The sequence below is a fragment of the Cetorhinus maximus genome, chromosome 32, assembly GCF_964194155.1.
Source record: "Cetorhinus maximus chromosome 32, sCetMax3.hap1.1, whole genome shotgun sequence".
Taxonomy (NCBI): domain Eukaryota; kingdom Metazoa; phylum Chordata; class Chondrichthyes; order Lamniformes; family Cetorhinidae; genus Cetorhinus; species Cetorhinus maximus.
In genome coordinates this window covers 16,684,713-16,707,087 of record NC_135910.1, presented here as the reverse complement: position 1 = coordinate 16,707,087, position 22,375 = coordinate 16,684,713, and the positions used below count along the sequence as shown (strand labels likewise).

The following is a 22,375-nucleotide window of genomic DNA, read 5'->3' as shown; positions in this document are numbered from 1 at the left end:
CAAGTACACACATCAAGTTACATTTAAACTCCTTAAGGAATAAATTTGCAATCTCAATTAGAGTGATACATTTTCCATGTTAGGTCATGTTAACAACAACTTGTATTTAATTACATCATACCAACTTCAACAGGTGAAAAGGATGAGGGAAAAAATATGAAATTCCATATCTAAAGAAGTAGTCCTCATGGATAAAAATGTTGCAAACATTTTTCAATTTGTTTGCAAACATCTGATGTCATTCTATAAATTCTACTGGAATGCATCACTGCTTCATGACATGACAGCAACTAAAATTACTAGCGAAGGAGGGGCTTGTAGGTTCCTAGCCTTTTCTCACAGTGATCAAAGCTTAGTTGAAAAGCAACTCAATTCTAATGGCCCCTGCAGTCAAAACGAGCCACCAGTTTCTATGTTTTGTTTAGTTTTAATGCCCATCTCACCACCTGAAAGTTGCACCATTCCTCAAGTAACACAGGATGGTTATCTCCTAATAAAGAACTTGGTAATTTAAAGAAAATGCATTAAAAATTTATACATTGTACTGCTATTCAATTTTTCACAGTGAAGGCACATTTTGGAAATGCCTGATATAACTGATTTTCTTCACCTCCACTCTTCAGCTCCAAGTCCCACCATAGCTATTTATGGAAGAAGGTCATTCCCACTGTCTCCCCCACTGTCTCGCTCCCACTGTCTCTCTCCCACTGTCTCTCTCTCATCCCTATGGTTCAAATGTTTGTGCAATTTTCTCACCTGAAAAAAGGGGCAATGGTCCCTCCCTCAACCAGCCCCTGTGGCAAATACATTTGATGTTCCAACAAGCCTCTGTGTAAAGAAATTTTTCCTAATCTCTCCCTACCAACCACAGAAGTAGAATTTGGGATGACACAACATGGAGATAAACGATGGAAGTCTGCCATCTGCTGTGACAACCTAAGCCTTGGTCATCTTTTCGCGGCTGGTATTCTGCATCTTTCTAACAAGAATGACACACACACGCAATGGTGCACTGAATTTTGCATCATCGTATCACAGGATTAGACAAATAACAGCAAATCAGATGATTAAGGAATGGCTGTCTTGGGTAATGTAACAAAATAATTGCACCCCATAATTAATCCATTCTCCGCACTTCCCTGGAAAATTTACCAATTTTAAGATTCTCCCCCTTTCAATAGGGAAAAGAGAAAGACTTGCATTTATATAGCGCTTTTCACGACCACTGGACATCTCAGAGCACTTCACAGCCAATGAAGTACTTCTGGAGTGTAGTCACTGTTGTAATGTAGAAAAAAAACTTAGCCTTCAAGAAATAAAGTTAATCTAAAAGTATATTCAACTTAGAGATGTAATTTGAAATAGAATTGCTGGGGGATCTTGCACTCAGAGGGAGGGGTAGAGATGACAAGTGTGAAGGGGTGAACTTTTTGACACCCAAATGTCACAGCAGACCTTCAGAAAGGTGAGGCTGGGATAGTGGGGGCATGACAAATAGTTTAAATTTAATTTACTGTCATATTGATCACTATATAGTTAACTACCATATATAAAATAAAACAATGTGTTTGACTCTTAACTGCCCTCTAAATAGCCTAGCAAGCCACTCTAGGGCAATTAGGGATGGGCAACAAATGCTGGCCTCGCCAGTGACACCCGCATCCCATGAAATAATATTTTTTTTAATAAACGTGTTTCAAGAGAATAGACTGGTTAGAATCATGGGGGACAGAAGGAGCCTATTCGATCTTTGGTGTTTATGCTCTTTGAGCTATCCAATCAGTTCCACTCCTCTGCTCTATATCCTCAGTTCTGCATTTTTTCTCATTTCCAAGTATATATCAAATTTCCTTTTGAAAGTAACTGCTGACTTTGTTTCCACCACACTTTCAGACAGTGCATTCCAGATCATAACAACTGACAGTATAAAAAATGTTTTGCTCATCTCCCCTGGCTCGTGGCCTTTTAGTTTGTAACCCTTCATCCAAACTCAGTTCTGTCTTTTTTTTTCCCGCCGGATGATGACTGACCTGCTGTTTATTGTCAGGAAGTACAACGCCCGCGCGCCTTTAACAGGTTCACTTTCACCTTTAACTTTCCCCTTTAATAGGCTGACTTTCATCTTTAATTTTCCCCTTTAACGGGTTTAACAGGTTGACTTTCACCTTTAACTTTCCCCTTTAACAGGTTGACTTTCACCTTTAACTTTCCCCTTTAACAGGTTGACTTTTATCTTTAACTTTCCCCTTTAACAGGTTTAACAGGTTGACTTTCACCTTTAATGTTCCCCTTTAACAGGTTGACTTTCATCTTTAACTTTCCCCTTTAAACAGGTTGACTTTCACCTTTAACTTTCCCTTTAACAGGTTGACTTTCACCTTTAACTTTCCCCTTTAACAGGTTTAACAGGTTGACTTTCACCTTTAACTTTCCCTTTTAACAGGTTAACAGGTTCCTGACATCGCAACCTGGTGAATCAAACTGCGACCTCTAGGGGAAATTTTCACAAACCAGAGATAATCCGTTACAATCACAGGTTGCTGGGTGTATTTAAGGAAAATTATACGAAATTGGATAAATGTAGCTTCTGCTTCGTGACGAAATTATTTAAAAAGACATGAATCATTTGCCAAATTAGCGAAGCTTCCTTCCTTATTGGTTTGGAGCAGTTTTGCTGAAATGCACCTTGTGAATATGTTCAGAGAGAGGGCAAGGGTGAGCGTCGCTCGTCATCCAAGAGGTTTCCCTGCTGATCCTGACTCGCCCCACACTGAATAACCGGCGCAAGAGGAACACGAGCAATTTTAACACAAGGCACAGCAGCGGCTTAAACCCTCTCCATCTGAAACTCCGCAATGTGAATTGTGTGGAAACCCCGCAACTGAGAGCAAAATACCCCCAGGTGCCCCACTGGATCTCAAAAAAATATCCCTAAAGGCAAGCACAAGTCAAAGGAGAAATGGAAAAGTATTAAATAATTCCAATGCACTTGCTGTATTCAGTTTTACCCTGTGAAACATGGATTCACTATGTTTTCAATAGGACGGTGTCTATGGGAATTATTTCCTGTAGTTAAACGTTATAGAACCCTCCAGCTTTAAAAAAAATAAATGCCCGATATTAAGTGTTTATAAATGTTAATATTTATAAATGCCTACATAGGAAGTCATAGTGCTTCAGTTAGTTCTGTGGCGTGTTAACGATTTGTATACAAGCAAATTCTGCCCAACTGCGTTGGGAGAAAAGTTGCCTTAAAACGGATTTTAAATTGCCAGACTGTATATATATATATATATAAAAAAGGAATAAGAGTTCTTTTACTGCTCTGATGGGTTTACAATGAAGAAACTCAGAAGAAGCTCGCAAACGAAGTCTTCCCAGCTCTTGCCGAGTGCGCCGCTTACCAGGGTCCTATCGAACCGATGGGGTTTGGAAGGTGCGGAGAAGCCGAACAGTTCGATGGTCAGAAAGATGAGAGAGAGAGGCGACATCCCGCAGCACTTTGGATGGAGAGAGAGAGAGAGAGGGAGACAGATTCCGGAAAAGGCTGTTCAGATGGTGTCAGTTCCCACGTTAAGCAGTTCCTCGCCTTGTCAGCGTGTGTGAAGTTTTGCTACTACTCGATACAATAATAAATCACCGCCCGTCAGTGGGGCATATGGACCTGAATGATCTTTCTTCCCTTGAGTGCTGGGCTGTCCAGCTGAGGCTCTTCCTCCAGCCCCTGGTGACTTTGGCTTTGGCTTTCCCGCACTCGGAGCTCTCACTAAAGGATGATCGCTGCCACTTTTAACGGGACTGTTTGGGACCAGCCGACCCACGTGGAAACGGAGTGAATCCACCCACTTTTCGGCCCCAGCCCCGCCTCCCATTGTCTGCAAACCCTGCCCACCGGCTTATTTTAAATTCTCTTCCTTTCCGGGTAAACCCCGTCTATTGAATGGATGCAGCCAGAAGCATTCTTCCCACGTGCCAGCCGAGCGTTTGGGTCTGGTTTCCTTACAGCACCCGTAAGGTTCGACCTCCTCTCGTTGCCAGTCATACAGTTCAACGTTCATGTTTATCACCCAACGCAATATCAGCCGAGAGATAATGCCTTGCATTCATATGGCGCTGTGCACATCATCTGTAGGTCCCAAAGCACCCCACAGCGCATGAATCATTCTGTGGATAGGAACGCACACTGCTCTCCAAAAATAAAAGAGCCACCGGATTTTTTTTTTTATATATATATATATATATATATATATATAACTTCTGCCCGAACAGACTGCCGAGGCCTCGGTATAACATCTCACTCGAGTGGACGTCACACTAGATTGCCAGCTGCACCTGTAATCTTCTGACGCCTTGGTAAAAGTGCTGTCACTGAGCCAACCTGATACTAGAAGGAAAGGATTCCACGTTTCTTGATTCCACGTCTGCCTTTTAGTCGAATGCAGTGAGAGGTAAGTGAAAGGGATTTCGTCTGATAGATCCTGCTTAGCCTCTCCACCAGCCTGTCTGGTGCCCTGCTTCCCCAATATCAACTCGTGTGCCCAGCTGAGATGATGCCTTGATTCAATAATGGAGTGCACCTTGAGTTCTTGGGTATAAATTTCAGTCTGAAGCTCCAGGGTTTGAGGGCTTACAAGCTGATGTTAAATAACATTGATCTAATTCTATACTCTATAGCACATAAAACGCTACTCTTTATTCCAACCTCTGCCCAGGAAGAACTGCCATAAAACTGGGAAATCTGCATGTTGAGAATTGTCTGCACGTGCCTCAACACTCCTTGTCCCAGCGTGTAGATGCATCAATCTTTCACACCACCTGCCTTCGTTTATTTTTAATCTTTATACTCATCTTTTATAAATTGGGTTATAAAAGGCTTGCTCTAGGGTTGAAGAACCTCCGCCAATGTTTCCACCCCTGACAGGCTGGGCTTATTCAACCAGCCTTCCTGTTGTCTAAAAAAAAAGACTTACATTTCTACTGTGCCCCTCACAATCTCAGGACGTTACAAAGTACTTTGCAACCAATGAGCTACTTTTGAAATCTGGGTCCAGATCTTCATGCCTCCATCCATGTCAGAATGGAGGTGGGCAGGTTTTAAAAGTGGTGGGCAGGACCCAATTCCAGGATTGCTGCCCCTATTCCCATTTCCAGCAATTTTGGCACAGAATAAGGGTGCAGATAGTCAGCCCATACCTCCCATTTTGCCGGCTCCATCGAGGGCTGGATATTTCAAACTCCAGCCCCCTCACAATTTTGACAGAATCAGGGGCTTTCCATTAGTAGATATAGATCATGGTACCTCAGAGGAGCCGTTAACCACAGGGGAACCCTAGTCCCATTGTTCCCTTTGGCAACAAAAAAGCAGCCACTTAACATTCCCTTTGAAATACATTGCCCCCCTTACCTTCTCAAAAAGCTGTCAATCAATCATAGCCATTATCAATGTTAGAAGCTTTCATCCACTTCAGAGCTCTTAATCTTGTCTAAATAAACACACAGGCATTGAAAAATGCAATAGAAAGAATAACCTATTAAAAGTTAATAGAGATGTCAATCAAGGAAAGCTTGCACTCTTCTCTGCAGCTGTGTCAACATTACACGCTGAGCTAACTGCATTAATCATTCTTGAGCTCAGCCAGACATTCACAATGAGGCCATCTGGCAACTGTATCAGCAAAAGCAGCTGAACAGATGTTCAGACATCTGATTTTCCAGATCTGGAGGCATGGAGGGGCATGGATGATATGGGGGTGCATGGAGGCGGCATGGACGGTATGGAGGGCATGGAGGGAACATGGGAGATATTGGAGCATTGGGGAGGTGGAGGTGAGGGGGATGATAGCTTGAGGGGCTGACCATCATGATTATATCATGCCTCAGTAAATGGAGGCAGGCCTTCTAGCCTGCTGGCTTCACCATCTGCCCACTTCCATTGCTGCCTTGGGCATTCCTCCAGAGGTGGTGGGCCTAACTCCAACTCACCCCGCCTCCCCACAATGAAAATATGACAGGCAGGGGTTGCATTAATGGAGATGGGTTTGTGGGGTTGAGATCTTTCCTGACTCACACTTCCCATCTCCTTCACGAAAATTCAGCCTCTAGTCACTGTTGTAATGTAGAAAACTTGGCAGTCAATTTTCACACAGGAAGCTTCCATGAACAGCAATGAGATAAATGACCAGATAACCTTTTTTAATGATGTTATTAGTTGAAGAATAAGTATTAGCCAGAATTCCAAGCTGTACTTCAGAATAGTGTAATGAGGTCTTGGTCCACCCAAGAGGGTTTAACATCTCATCTGAAAGACAGCGTCTCTGATAGTGTAGTGCTCTTTCAGTATTGTGCTGGAGTGTCAGCCTAGATTTTGTGTTAAGTCTCATGGAGATGACATAAAGGTGACCTAAAGAACTGCACCTATTGGAGGCCAGAAAAAAGCAAAATTGACTGCAGATTCAGCCCCAAGTGGGCTCCAAGCTTGGGAAATGAGAAGAACAAGGCCATGTCTGTTGTGCATTCTCAACATCAACTTGTTGCATAAAGAAATACACATCTTGTCATAATGATTATCAATGTTGTCATGACAATTGACATTCAGAATATTTCAAAGAGACTCAGATACAGTAAATTACTTAAAAACGTGGGCACTGTTATGCAGGAACATAGGAACAGAAGGAGCCCACTCAGTCCCTCAAGCCTGTTCTGCCATTTAATTGGATCATGACGGATCAATGTCTTGACTCCATCTTTTGCATCTCAATTAGTTCACCCCTTAATCTCTTAAGTCAAAGAAATACAACTTTGACCAGGGTCTATGAACCCCTGTCCACGTAATTTAACACTTTTAGCCTCATTCATCATTTTGGTGAATCTGCACTGCAGCCCTTCCAAAACTAATATGTCCTTCCTGAGGTGTGGTGCTCAGAACTAAACACATTACTGTAAATAAGGTTTAACCAGGTCTTTTTATAGCTGTGATGAACTTCCAACCCTTTGTATCCCCGCTTGGGATAAAGGCCAGCATTTTGTTAAATTATATTTGCACCTTATACACTCACTTTTAGTGATTTCTGTATTGGACCCCTCCAAATCCCTCAGCTTCCTCACAGTTCATAGCTTTTCACCATATAGAAAATATTGAGATCTGTTTTTCTTTCTTCCCTTTCTTTGATGCTAATCAAACACAATTCCAAGAATTAAAGATAAATTCCCTTGCTCCCTTTTATCATTCTGTATTTGCAGTGAGGCAGATACTACCTTCAGTTTTCTAAGGAAACTTGTAGAAAGAAACACATAAATGTCACAAGTTTCATGAAGAAAAAAATGAGAAACAGTGGCCTGAAATAACTTGATTGAAGTAAATAAGTTGGATCCCTTTGAAGTCAAGTTGACTTCCACATGTCAGCTGGTGATTGAAATTCAGTAGTGGAGTGGTTATGCTACTGGATTAATAATCTAGAGCATTTGAGTTCAAACCCCATCACTTAGCTGAGCACAAAAATCAAGGCTAACACCAATGAAGTACTGAAAAATTGCTGAACTGTCAGAGGTGCTGTCATTTGGGTGAGATGTTAGGGGCCCCTTTCTGCCCTCTCAGAATGTCATAAAAGATCACCTGGCACTATTTCAATGAAGAGCAGGGGGAGTTATCCCTGGTGTCCTGGCCAATATTTATTCCTTAACTAACATCACAAAAAAAGGTAATATGGTCATTATTGCATAGCTGTTTATAGGAGCGTGCTCAGCACCAATTGGCTGCTGCATTTCCTATATTTCAACAATGACAACACTTCAAAAGTATTTCATTAGCTGTAAAGTGTTTTGAGATGTCTGGTAGCCATGAAAGGCACTATAGAATTACATTCCTTTCTTTAATAACAGTTTGAGAATTGGAATTCAATTTTAAAAATCTTGAGTTAAGAAGTTGGTTACAGTAATGGTCACCATGAAGTTGTTGAATTGTTACACAAACCCAGCTGGTTCACTGATACCCTTTCCTAATTCGGTTTATACAGGTCTCCAGTCTCACACCTCTTAATTGTTGTACCAAGCTGCTTGTAGTTAAAGAAGACCCACCACCACCTTCTCAGGGTAACAAGGCATGGGTAACAAATACAGCCTTGCCTTGTCCTGAGAATTAATTGAAAAAGAAATTTGATGACTTCACCTTCTTCAATGCCTAAAGAAAGACTTGTACTTACATAACACCTGATCACATCACTCAGAAATCTCTCAAATTACTTAATACTACAATGTATTACAGTGATCTGAAGTGTATAGGATGCCTCAGGCAATAGATGTGTCAATTTGCATGCAGCAAGATTCCACAAACAGCACTGAAGTGAAAAGACTTGTATTTATATAGCACCTTTCATGGCCTCAAGACATCCCAAAGTGCTTCCTGTGCAATTAAGTACTTTTTTGAAGTGCAATCACTGTTGAAATGTACGAAACACAGCAGCCAATTGGTGCTGAGCACGCTCCTATAAACAGCAACGTGACAATGACCAGATAATCTGTATTTTTTTGTGATGTTGATTGAGGGATAAATATTGGCCAGGACACCAGTGATAACTCCCCTGTTCTTTTTCAAAATAGTATCATAGGATCTTTTATATCCACCATTGAGGGCACATAGGTCATAGCGTCTGACAGTGCAACACTCCCTCAATACTGAACTGAGAGCATCAGCCTAGGTTTTATTGCTGACATAAGACAAATTGCAATCAAGAACTAGAACAGTCCTTCACAAGCTCAGATTTTTTCCAGGGTTAGAATTAACCGAGTTTTGAAAGCTCCAAGCGTCTTTAGGATTAATTTTGACTCAGTGGAATAGTACAAAACAGAATAGTAAGAAATCAGCAGCCTGTTTTACGTCTCTCCCTTTTTATTATTTCCATTGGTTGAACTGGGTCCACATCTAGCTGCTAGCTAGTTTTATTTTCCCTCCAATGACGCTGACTGATCTGTTGGGTGTTTCCAGCATTTTCTGTTTTTTCAGACCCCCCCCAGCATTTGCAGTATTTTGGTTTTTGCCAACACTTGTCCTCTTGATAAACACAAGAAGAAATACTGGGTGAATTGGCAGCAATTTTAAATCATTTCATCCCAAAGAGAAAAAGGAAATCGCCGAAGCAAGCAGAACATATTAGTTACCTTGGTGAGGATAAACTTTCAGACATATAACCTATGCAGTAAACAGCAGTGAGTCATGCCGAGTTTAATCCAATCCCACCCAGGGTCCTGTGAAAGGCATCATTACCTTGGCGGGAATCTGACTCATTACAATTTCCATCTGCTAACCAGAAATACTTATCCTTTTGGTATCCAATTATTTTTGGAATTAATACACTGCCCTTGGTAGTGCAGGTTCTGCCAATCTAGTAACAACATGTGTGGTCAATGGAACTTTTCATTGCTTACTTAAGTTATAACTAGTCAGAGTCCCCTTGCATCAATGCATGGGCAGCAAGACCAAGTGTGGTCGTCAGGTGGTGAGGGGGCGAGAGGACAGGAATAATTGAAGCAGGGCATACAAAAATAATTCAGTCTCAATTTTAAAGTTATATATTCTGCCCTTATTTGTGTTTATGAGGTTTTTTTTTAAACTTACAGTTAAATAATAAAGCTTAGGGCAGAGACATGACTTGGTTGGACCACAGGTGTTTCACTGCAGTAGAGATTAAGGAGCCAGGAGATGTAAAACTGAGGTTCTACGGCCCCATCATTGACAGAAGGGTCACTAACCAGAGAATTACAAATTTAAGGTAATTGGCAAAAGAACTGAGGGGGAGGGAGATGAGGAATTTTTTTTTTTAACACAGCCAGTTGTTGTGATGTTTAAGTGCACTGTCCAAAAAGATAGTGATAACAGATTTGATAGTAACTTTCAAAAGAGAATTGGATACATACGTGGCAAGGGAAAGAAATTGCAGGGCTGTGGGGAAAGAGCATGGAGAGTGGGACTAATTGGATAGCTCTTTCAAAGAGCAGGCTGAGGCAGAATGGGCCAAATGGCCTCCTACTTCATCCTAGGACTTCATCCTAGGGTCTTGAAAGAGGTGGCTATTAAAGTAGTAGATGCATTGGTGTTAATTTTCCAAAATTCCCTAGATTCTGGAAAGGTTCCATCAGACTGGAAAGTAGCAAATATAACCCCTCCATTCAAGAAGGGAGAGAGGCAGAAAACTATAGGCCAGTTAGCTTGACATCTGTTGTGGGGAGAGTGTTAAAATCGATCATTAAAGAGGTTATAACTGGGCACTTAGAAAAACTCAAGGTAATCAGGAAGTGTCAGCATGGTTTTGTGAAAGGGAAATCATGTTTTACAAATTTATTAGAGTTCTTTGAAGGAGTAACATGTACTGTGGATAAAGGGGAACCTTTAAACATACCGTACTTGGATTTCCAGAACGCATTTCATAAGGTGCCACATCAAAGGTTATTGCAGAAAATAAAAGCTCATGGTGTAGGGGGTAACATATTAGAATGGATAGAAGATGGGCTGGCTGGCAGAAAACAGAGAGTATGCATAAATGGGTCTTTGTCTGATTGGCAGGATGTGATGAGTGGAATCCCACAGGGGTCTGTGAGGGGCCTCAACTTTTTACAATTTACATCAATGACTTAGATGAGGGGAGCGAAGGCATGGTAGCTAAATTTGCAGACGACACAAAGATAGATGGGAAAGTATGGGCAGAATTTTACAGCCCCGTTTCGGCAGGGACAGGGCCGTAAAATGCGGCAGGCCGTTATAAATGCCATTGACGACAGCGGGAACGTAAAATTCTGCCCTTTGTTGTGAAGAAGACATAAGGAATTTACAGATGGATGTAGATAGGTTAAATGAGTGGGAAAAAAACTGGCAGAGTATAGTGTGGGAAAATGTGAAGTTGTTCACTTTGGCAGGAAGAGTAAAAAAGCAGAGTATTACTTAAACGGAGAACAACTGCAGAATTCCAAGATGCAGAGGGATGCAGGTGTTCTCATGCATGAGTCTCAAGATGTTAGTATACAGGTACAGCACATAATCAAGTCAAGAAGGCTAATGGAATGCTATCCTTTATTACGAGAGGAATTGAACATAAAAGTAAGGATATTATGCTCCAGTTATACAGCATATTGGTGAGACCGCATCTCAAATACTGTGTGCAGTTTTGGTCTCCTTATTTAAAGAAGGATGTAAATGCATTGGAGGCAATGCAGAGGAGGTTTACTAGATTGATGCTTGGAATGAGTGGGTTGTCTTGTGAGTATAGATTGGACAGGCTGGGCTTGTTTCCACTGGAGTTTAGATGAGTGAGGGGTGACTTGATTGAAGTTTTTTTTAATTCATTCTCGGGGTGTGGGCTTCGCTGACTAGGCCAGCATTTATTGCCCATCCCTAATAGCCCTTGAGAAGGTGGTGGTGAGTTGCCTTCTTGACCGCTGCAGTCCATGTGGTGTAGGCACAACCACAGTGCTGTTAGGGAGGGAGTTCCAGGGTTTTGACCCAGCGACAGTGAAGGAACAGCAATATATTCCCAAGGCAGGATGGTGAGTGGCTTGGAGGGGATCTTACAGGTGGCAGAGTGCCCGTGTATCTGCTGCCCTTGTCCTTCTAGATGGCAGTTGCCGTGGGTTTGGAAGGTGCTATCTAAGGAGCCTTGGTGAGTTTCTGCAGTCCATTTCTTAGATGGTGCACACTGCTGCTGCTGTGTGTCGGTGGTGGAAGGAGTGAATGTTTGTGCATGGGGTGCCAATCAAGTGGGCTGCTTTGTCCTGGATGGTGTCAAGTTTCTTGAGTGTTGTTGGAGCTACGCTCATCCAAGCAAGTGGAGAGTATTCCATCACACTCCTGACTTGTGCCTTCTAGATTGTTAACAGGCTTTGGGGAGTCAGGAGGTGAGTTACTTGCCCACAGGATTCCTAGCTTCTTACCTGCTCTTGTAGCCACAGTATTTATATGGCTAGTCCAGTTCACTTTCTGGTCAATGGTAACCCCCAGGATGTCGATAGTGGGAGATTCAGCAATGGTAATGCCATTGAATGTCAAGGGGCGATGGTTAGATTCTCTCTTATTGGAGATGGTCATTGCCTAGCACTTATGTGGCGTGAGTGTTACTTGCCACTTGTCAGCCCAAGCCTGGATGTTGTCCAGGTCTTGCTGCATTTGGACATGGGCTGCTTCAGTCTCTAAAGAGTTTTGAATGGTGCTGAACATTGTGCAATCATCAGCAAACATCCCGACTTCTGACCTTATGATGGAAGGAAGGTCATTGATGAAGCAGCTGAAAACGGTTGGGTCTAGGACATGATGATGATGTCCTGGAGCTAGTGATGTCCTGGAGCTGAGATGACTGACCTCCAACAATCACAACCATCTTCCTTTGTGCTAGGTAGCGGAGAGTGTCCCCCTTATTCCTATTGACTCCAGTTTTGCTAGGGCTCCTTGATGCTGCACTTGGTCAAATACGGCCTTGATGTCAAGGGCAGTCACTCTCACCTCACCTCTGGAGTTCAGCTCTTTTGTCCATGTTTGAATAAAGGCTGTAATGAAATATATAAGATCCTGAATGGTCTTGAGAAGGTGGGCGTGGAAAGGATGTTTCCTCTTGTGGGTGAGTACAGAACTAGGGGGCACTGTTTTAAAATTAGGGGTTGCCGTTATAGAACAGAGATGAGGAGAAATTTCTTTTCTCAGAGGCCTGTGCGACTTTGGAACTCTCTGCCTCAGAAGGCGGTGGAAGTGGGGTCATTGAATATTTTTAAGACAGAAGTAGATAGGTTCTTGTTAGGCAAAGGAATCAAAAGTTACCGGGGGTAGATGGGAATGTGGAACTTGAAATACAAACAAATCAGCCATGATGTTTTTGAATGGCAGAGCAGGCTTGAGGGGCCGAATGGCCTGTTTTAGCTCCTATTTCATATGTATGTATGTGCGTACTCTGCTATGATCGGTCACGTTGGGAGAGAGGTCTGTATAAAATATCCTTAAATGAGGGCTTTCCGATGCTAATGTCCTCATGCAGAAATGTTGGTGAAGGAATGAAAGCTATCTGTTAAATAGTGAGTTTTAGATGATTGATTTTCAGCATAGACATCCCACCTCTAGGCCAATGGATCAGTGTGTTCTATTCTTATAACATTTATGTTTATTCATTCTCTCTTGTATCATTTCTGATCTCTCTGGTATTAATTTTGTTCTCTGGTATTAGTTCTGCTCTCTAGTATTTAAAATGGAAATGGGTTTAGGGTGAACATTTGGCACTAGGACAGATGCGACAGGCTGAGTAGCTTCCTCCAGGGCTCCATGATTCCAGCGTCAATGAGCCAGCTCCAAGTATTTATACATCTATATTTGGTCTATTTGTCCCAGTAGCCCTATTTTTGACAGGTTTATGAGCCTGTGCCGGGATAAAATGAATCAAATTGAGAATTGTGCATGCCAGGATCTGGCTCACAAAATCCAAAGTAAAACAAGACCAATTTAAAAGTGACACAGGTTTGACCCCTGATCAATGCCAAATTTCCTAATCTCAGCTGGCATTGCAGCAGGGCCTTACAATTGATCTCAGTGCATTAGAGAAGAAAAATGTATCCAGGACCTCTAGTTTTGGTTGCTTCCCAATGACCCCAACTTGGTAAATGGACAGACAGAAACCTGATCTCTTTCCAGAGAATCTAAAACTGCTTTATGATGCACTGCTAATACATGAAGAAAGACAATAATTTATTGACAGTATCGTTATTGGAAGGTGGTTGTTAGCATTATCTGCAGCTGGCATTGAGAAGAGAACAGTAACAATTGCGAAAATAAAATGATGCCAGTTGTTGTAAGGTTCCTTCATTCCATCATCCCTTCTCCTGCGGTCTGGTGATCTCTTAAACTGCCTCAACAAATGACCCAAAAAATTTGGTGGACCTACTCCTTTTACTTCACTCCCTCTCCCTCGTCAGTGACTCCTCTTTTTAACATTATTCTAACTTCAGTCAAATTTTGAACTGGTCAAAAAGCACCTTATCACCAGACATTTATTCTGACTGGTTCTGGGGAAAATTAAGACAATCAGAAATACTTTCCACTTATTCCACTACCTCTCGCCATATTTCTAGAAACTTATACCATACTCTCTGACTAAATGGAAACAATGCCAAAGGGGAGCTGCAACAGTACAGGAATAATGCTGCTGTCTCTGGGCAATATGTGTGTGCCTGCTCTCTTCCTATAGCTCATCCTTTTTTTTTTCCAATGACACAAATAAATCCTAAATAAACAGCATTAAAAAAAATTAAGAATTATTATTTTGGTTCCTAAGCATTCCAAGGATAGAACTGGGTGTGCTGCCCAAATTCCAGGCACAATCAGCGCACTGTTTATGGCCTTCTCTAGTTCCCGTTGTTTGCTGCAGGAAATGTCAAGCAATGTTGGTCAGGATGACCTGCCTTCTTCTGCCGTTTTTGATTCTGGATTTTTGAGCCTGTTGGCGGAACCGGGCGGGGGAGGCGGGGGGAGGGGTTGCTGCTGTCAGGTACATGCAAGGAGGAAGCTAAATAAATGCTAGCATTCTTGTGACATGCGGTGAATATAAATTGAGGGTTTGGGGTTTACTTATTAAAAATAGAATTGTGCACAATATGTTCCAAGGTGGTTGCAGCGTAACATGGAATCATCACAAACCACATTAGCAAAACTCAAACATGTTCACAACATCGTACAGCTAAGGAAGGCCATTATAACCCATTTTATTTCAACCATCCAAAAAGACCCAAATCCCCCAGTTGGTTGTTAAATGACCCCACTACCCCACCCTGGAGTCCATTGCGAGTGTTGGTCACTCCCTATGTTGAAGAATAATCTTTTGACCTCAGTTCTAAGTTTGTCTTTTACTGGTTCCTCTCTCTCTCTCGCTCTCTCTACAGGTTCCTTACTGAAACATGTAAGATCCTGAGGGGGTTTGGCAGAGTGGGTGCTGAAAGGATGTTTCCCATTGTGGGGGAGACCAGAACAAGGGGGCAGTTAAAAAATAAGGGGTCGCCCATTTAAGATGGAGATGAGGAGATTTGTTTTTCTCTCAGAGGGTCATAAGTCTGAGGAACTCTCTTTCCCAGAGCGTGGTAGAGGCAGGGTCATTGAATATCTTTAAGGGAAAGATAGGTAGATTCTTGACTAACAAGGGAATCAAAGAGTATTGGGAGTATGCGGGAAAGTGGCATTGAGACCACAATCAGATCAGCCATGATTTATTGATTGGCAGAGCAGGCTCAAGGGGCTGAATGATCTACTCCTCCTCCTAATTTCATGTTTGCATGTTCAAGTACCATGCCCTGAAAGGGCATTGGCAACTGTGGACTTCTGAGTTGGTCCATGATTATGTTTGGAAAGGTACTGCAGTAGTTTGCCATTGCCTTCTGCAGCTGACTGACCAGAAGTCTCTCCCGTTCTTACCAACCTCATTGATTCCTACTCTCACAATTACTTTAAAGTAATTTTCTCTATGTGTTTTTCCATACTGTTAATAACCTTATTTGCAAAATTGCAGGTGATTTTCAGTGGCCCTTGGGGGTGAGAACAGAAGCGGGCATGCTTTGGAGATAGTGTTCCCAAATGGTGTGTCAATGTCCTGACACCCCTGGGACACTCTGCAGTTGTGGTGGGGGGGTGGGGGGGGGGAACAGCTGGGATCCTGTTCGCCTTCAATTAACTGCCCATTAAGCTCCTTGAGGAGCTTGTTAACAGGCTGCGCAGGGCCAGAAGGTGATTTTCAAATCACAGTTCACCAACAGCTGTCGGGTGCAATGCAGTGAGCAATCAGTTAATGGTTTTTTAGAGGAAAACGTTTTGACAATAGAGATTATTGTTTCAGATCCAGTACAATACCTTTTCTTTGGCCATTTGGTCACCTCTCTGCACTTTGAGGCTGCTGCCCCTCTTGATGTCCTGCCTCCTTTATGCTGAAAGACAGCAGCAGGCTCCATCATGGCTGCCATCTGTCTTTGATGGTTGTGCTCAGCAGTTAACTCCTGCCTCCTGACAGCGCTCAGGTGTCGCTAATTTGGCACTGAGCTCAACACTGAACAATTAGGGTATTTGCATATGAAGATAGTGCATTTATCTAGTGTCTTTCACAACCTCAGGATGCCCCAAGGCACTTCAGTCAGTGAAATTCTTTTCAACTGTAGCCACTGCTGTTATGTAGAAAATGCAGTAGCCAATCTGCACACAGCAAGCTCCTCCAAACAGCAATTTGACCAGATAATTTAGTGATGTTGACTGAGGGATAAATATTACATAGCACACCCTTGGTCTTCTTCAAAATAGGACCATGGGATTTTTTATGCTCATCTGAGAGAGCAGATAGTTTAATGACATTGGTTTAATGACATTGGAAAGACGGCACTTACAACAATGCAGCATTCCCTAATACCGTACAGACATTGTCAAGCTCGAGAATGTGCTCAGGTCTATTTTGTGAAATTTGAACCCTCAACCTTCTGTCACACAGTCAATTCTGATTCCTTTTAAGGCTGAAAAGTTAACGCCTCTCTATGTTTTCCTTATAACTCACCAGTCCTTTGACGCTAAGGATCAGCCTGTATCTCAGCATCCAGAATCAGGGTTTGTCGATATCACCTTAACCCTAAAGTTTGATGCTGACATCAAATGTGCTCCAAACTGTGTTCTAGCACCCTCCGGCCAAACATTATATACCGAATGGTTATTTAGTGTGATTAGCTGACCTTCTCAGGCATTGCTCACCATGCCCATTGGAGATGGGGGGGGTGAAGGGCGAGAAAGAATGGTAGCACAAAGGTGCTGGGAGGGAATCCCAAAATATTTACACTGGCACAGGATATTCCCAGTGGTGGGAAAGCAGCGGCTCAGCTGCCCACTGATTGGAGGCAGGCAGCCAATTGACAACCATTTTCCACGGCTCCTGCCACTTTGGGAAGCCCCTAGCGGTTTCCTGTGGGCTATGGGCCTTAGTTTTCAGAAGCTCCATACCCTGGCGAGGGGGGAACATTGGCGACAATGCCACTTCTCCTGGGGGGGCGGGGGTTAACACTCCAATCTGCCTGACCCTGGCGCCAAAAATAAACATTTCTACTTGTCCCAGTATGGAGCCGCCCTCTCTTTTCCCTTTTCGGCAGCGGTCCCTCTGGTCGGGCAGCCCGCTCTCCTGAATTGGACTTCAGCGGGAAGATTATGGCTGCGGCCTCGCTATCCTCCCGGGAGTGGGTCCCAATGCCAGGACTTACCTGGCGGCGGGAAAATGCCTCCAATAAGTCAGAGTTAGGAGGCAGAGGGAAGGGACAGAGAGTTGGGGTAATGGGCTTACTTCATATAACAGCGTGTGAATGGGGGTGTCCCGAGCGGGCTGGGACCTCACCTTTTCTCTAAATTCATCAGTGACTTAGATGAAAGAATAGAAAGCCATATGCCCATTATTGTTGATGACATTAAATTAGGTGGCACAGTTGGTCATGCTAATGGGAGAAGAAAGTTGGATTTGATTTGAGATACAGTTCAGCCATGATGTAATTGAATGGGAAATCAGGCTTGAGAGGCTGAATGGTTCCTTCTGCTCTTAGCTGACACATGGGAACACCACCACCAGCAAGTTCCCCTCTAAGTCACACAGCGTCCTGACTTGGAACTATATCACCATTCCTTCACGGTCGCTGGGTCAAAATCCTTGAAATCCCTTCCTAACAGCACTGTGGGTGTACCTACACTCACAAGAAGGCAGCTCACCACCACCTTCTCAAGGGCAATTAGGGATGCACAACAAATGCTGGCCTTGCCAGTGGCGCCCATATCCCATGAATGAATAAATAAAAAATGTTGCTAAATCATGTAAATTACAAAGTATTATTTTGCTGTTAAGTGTAGGTGTTTGCCCTTTAAAATTACAGAGCTGAAGTAATATTATGTAAATGCTGAGTGACGTTATACATACAGGTGGGAGACTCGGCAGCTGTGGTAACTTGTGTTGTTTGCACATTCCAAATATTCCTTCGTCACTTTACACTTTTACACGAAGACAGGGTGATGTTTGCAACGTGACAAAGATGAGTGCAGGAGCACAGAATGTCTTCACAACATCACGAGCAGATCTCCCCATGGCAAAGATAAACTCTTTTACTACAACCGAGGTATCAACAACAAAGGATGACTGGAAATTGTTACAGGAAGAAAGAATGGCAGTAGCAGGAAATGTGTGCAACACAAACCAGAGAATAGTGGACCTCTGGACAGGCTGACACTGAATTCTTTCAACTGAGAGCTAGACTTGTTTCTGTTAAGGGGTTGCATGCCACCTTATACTACATGTCATCATCAGGGTCAGAGTAATCTCCTTGACCATATTCGACCACCACAGGTGGTCAGAGAAACAATTCCCAGATTATTTTCTGAGTTTGGGTTTTTATCCTTTCTTTGCCTCTCCTTGGAGATCAGTGGTTTTGGGTGAGGTGGAAAATGCATTTATTGTGTATCACAATTTATTGTGTATCACAATTGTGAGGAACAGTCTGGATCAATGAGAATGCGTTGTAGGAACACCCACAGTGGTGTTAGAAAGGGAGTTCCTGGATTTTACATTCCTTTTAGACTTTGTAGCGATTTCAGAGTCAATCACATTGCTGTGGATCTGAGTTACATGTAGGCCTGACCAGGTGAGGATGGTAGATTTCCTTCCTTAAAGGACATTAGTGAACCAGATGGATTTTTATGACGATCAACAATCGTTTTTCGGTCATCATTACACTACCTTTCTAGTTCCAGATTTATTAATTAGATTTAATTTCTACTGGAGATTAGACAACTATGTACCCTAGAAAACTGAGTAAAAAACAGCAAACTGACTATCCTTAGTGACTAGGTAAGTACTCAACTAAGAATTTTAACAGGAAGATTACAGTCTGTGTTCACATAAAAATAACTAAAAGAGCCTTTTCTCTGTCCTAAGTCACCGCAGCTGTCAAAACCACAAGGAAAGTATCACTTCATTGAATTACGTTCCTTTCAAATTGCAAATCGTTTCTTACAATGTTTTCAGGAGGAAACCTCTAAGTCTTATTTGTTGAAGAAAGTCAGCAAGGATTCTGGGAGTCTGGAGAATGGATTGAGCAGCACCTCATGGCTAGAACATGACCAGAAATGGCAGACTGCGCTGGGTAATGGCATTTACAGAATTAACCAGAGAACATAATGATCTCCTCAGGGAGCGTCACAAAATTCTTAAAGCTGTCTGAAATGTGCAGTGTTTTAAAGGAAAGTCGTCTGTAGGAATTTCTGGCTCAGAAGGTTAGAAATTCTTGGTTTCATTGGGCTGCCCATTTGGCAATGAACCACGTGGCCCTGGACAACAGGACTATTTTTGTACTTTCAACACTGTGGTCTTCAGAGAGGCATCTATTACAGTCAGTCCAGGCTGTTTACTGAACTAGTCTCACCCTCAGTACTCCCCCACCTTAGAAAAATTCAGACTTAAGAAAGGATGATAAATATTTTTAACACAGTTTTCTTATTTTACTTTATTTCTGTTGATTCAATAAACCAAAATGGAAACTTTAGCCAGCGAGCGCTGATGACATAATGTGCCTGATTTGACAGGCTGAGTAGCAGACATAGTCTCAGAAATGGAGAGAAGTGAATTCATAAATACTTACATGCAAAGCATACACACGGACACAAGCACCACACACAACACTAATTATAGGCACATAAGCATAATGTACTCACACACAACACAACCATTTTGATGCAGTGTGGCCGTTTGACCCATCGCACTTGCGATGATGTTTAGCCCCTGCCACCAGTTTCTTTAATCCTTGACAAAAGCAGAACTACTGGAAATACTCAGCAGGTCAATTACCATCTGTAAAATAGATAAGCAAGGTTACAATATTATCAGTCTTTTAGGATTAATTGGTCATTCAGCCCATTGCTGAAACAAAAACAAAAATTGCTGGAAAAACTCAGCAGGTCTGACAGCATCTGTGGAGAGAAAGACAGAGTTAACGTTTCGAGTCCGTATGACTCTTCTTCAGAACAGCCCATTGCTGAAACTTGTTATGGATTGTTTTATCTTGCTAAGTACAAAATTACTGCCGTGACTACCTACGTAACAATTATGATGACAGTACATTGTGAGGAGAAATTTCTTCACGCAAAGTGTCGTATATCTTTGGAATTCTCTGCCCCAGAGGGTTGTAGATACTCCATTGTTGAATACATTTAAGACTGGGATAGACAGATTTTTGGTCTCTCAGGGAATTAAGGGATATGGGGAATGGGCGGCAAGATGGTGTTGAAGCCCAAGATCAGCCATGACCATATTGAATAGCAAGGCATGGGCCATGTGGTCTACTCCTGCTCCCATTTCTTATGCTATGTTCTGATGTTCTTAACAACAGTGAATGCATTCCATGTAATTAATTGCATGCAAAAACTTGTGAGCTTGCATTCCATATCTTCATAAGTCTTTGCATGAAGAAAATCCTGCCCCCAATCCCTTTCTTAAGTTTCTAGTACTGCCCTTTTGCCACACCATTCACTGTTCAATGGAAAAATCCATTAATATTTACTCTCTCAAATTTGAGCATAATTAAATTCCCCTTTAACTTTTGCTTTCCTTTTTTTTACATTTTTCACCCCAATTATATTCTGCACATGAACCCATTCTGTGATTCTCTTTGTTTTTATTCACTGGATGTGGGCATCACTGGTTAGGCCAAAAGAGGGCATTTTAAAAAAAAATTGAGTCAAACACATTGCTGTGGGTCTGGAGTCACATGTAGGACAGCAGGTTTCCTTTCCTGAAGGGAATTAGTGAACCAGCTGGATTTTTACAACAATTGGCAATGGCTTCATAGTGATCATTAGACTTTTAATTCCAGATTTTTCCCCCCCCCATCTGCTGTGGTGGGATTTGAACCCAGGTCCCCACAGCATCACCCTGGGTCTCTGGAATATTAGTCTAGGAACAAATATGCCACCACCTGTCCATGCCAACAAAGGGGTGCCCAAATCTGCACACAATTCTTTGAACTAAAACCTAGTTAGTGGATTATTTCACATTCAATATTCCCCAGTATACCATTTGCTCTTTCTTCAACTACAGTCCTACTTCTAATGATCTGTGTAGCTGCACCCTACTATCTCACACCCCTTCAATTTTGTTCTGAATTATAAGGGGCAGTTTTCTGACTTTAGTACAGAGTACTGTAGCGTGCAGGCTGCCCATAGTTTTACACTCATTCATTCACTGAGATATCATGGATCGAGCACTCCCAGAAGGCAAGGGATGGCTGGCATCATGTACCCAAGGGTCAGGGGCAGATGTAGCATAAAAGAGCTCTGCACAGCAGCCCCCATCCCACAACCTCACCATTCACACATACACCATTATCGACAACCTGATCACATCCCAGGGACACATTTCACAGGGAAAAAATATAGAGCAGAGTTAGGGAATACTTTGCAACCACATTGCTTTCTGGTTTTAGAAAATGTATGGAGAGATGAGACAAGGAAGGAACGATGGAAGAAAGAAAAAAACTAAAGGATGTGTATCACTTTTGTGCGTCATTAGATTTGATGTAATGATGGAAGTTGCTGAAATAATTCTGCACCCAGTGACCACTAGATGGAATATGTGTCCCGAGTTTACTAAACATATTTAAAATCTGGAATGTTCTTTCATGATATATTTGAATACTTACTTTCAATTTAATGCTGCATTTTTAAAAATCGTTTTAAAATATTATTATATTGAACAAACAATAAATAAAGCATGCCACATTGTTATTGGGGAAGAAACATTAACTGAGATTGTGAAACTGTCCCCCTCTCTTACTCCGTAGAGGTTATGGGTATGGTTAGGGTTTGAGGTAGAGTTAGGGTTGGGGTAGGGCTGGGTTGGGGATAGGGGTAGGATTAGGATTGGGGATAGGGTTGGGATATGGTGAGGGTTGGGGATAGGGGTAGGATTAGGGTTGGGGGTAGGGTTACGGGTAGGGTTGGGGTTTGGGGTAGTGTTAGGGTTGGGGATACGGTTAGGGTTGGGGGTAGGGCTGGGGTTTGGGTTAGGGGTAGATTTAGGGGTAGGGTTGGGAGTAGGGTTAGGGTTGGGTTAGGGGTAAGGGTTAGGGTTGAGGTAGGGTTAGGGGTAGAGTAAGGGTTGGGGGTAGGGTTAGGGGTAGGGTAAGGGTTGGGGGTAGATTTAGGGGTAGGGTTGGGGGTAGGGTTAGGTGTAGGGTTGGGTTTGGGGTAAGGGTTAGGGTTGGGGTAGGGTTAGGGTTGGGTGTAGGGTTACGGGTAGGGCTGGGGTTTGGGTTAGGGGTAGGGTTAGGGCTAGGGTAAGGGTTGGGGGTAGGGTTAGGGGTAGGGTAT

The 22,375-nt window shown here is 42.7% G+C and overlaps 2 protein-coding genes across 3 annotated transcripts in view; one reads left to right on the top strand and one right to left on the bottom strand.

Moving 5' to 3' along the window:
- The window catches only part of LOC144671356 (SPARC-related modular calcium-binding protein 1-like), an 80,420-nt gene extending 76,771 nt beyond the window's left edge, over positions 1–3,649 (bottom strand). Inside the window, exon 1 of the mRNA XM_078533213.1 lies at positions 3,405–3,649. Coding sequence (XP_078389339.1) covers positions 3,405–3,491 — 87 coding nt within the window. The 5' untranslated portion in view covers positions 3,492–3,649. The remainder of the gene's footprint in view (positions 1–3,404) is intronic.
- Positions 1–22,375, top strand: part of LOC144671357 (dynein axonemal assembly factor 10-like) — a 64,827-nt gene that overhangs the window by 25,754 nt on the left and 16,698 nt on the right. The gene's annotated exons all lie outside the window — the stretch shown is intronic.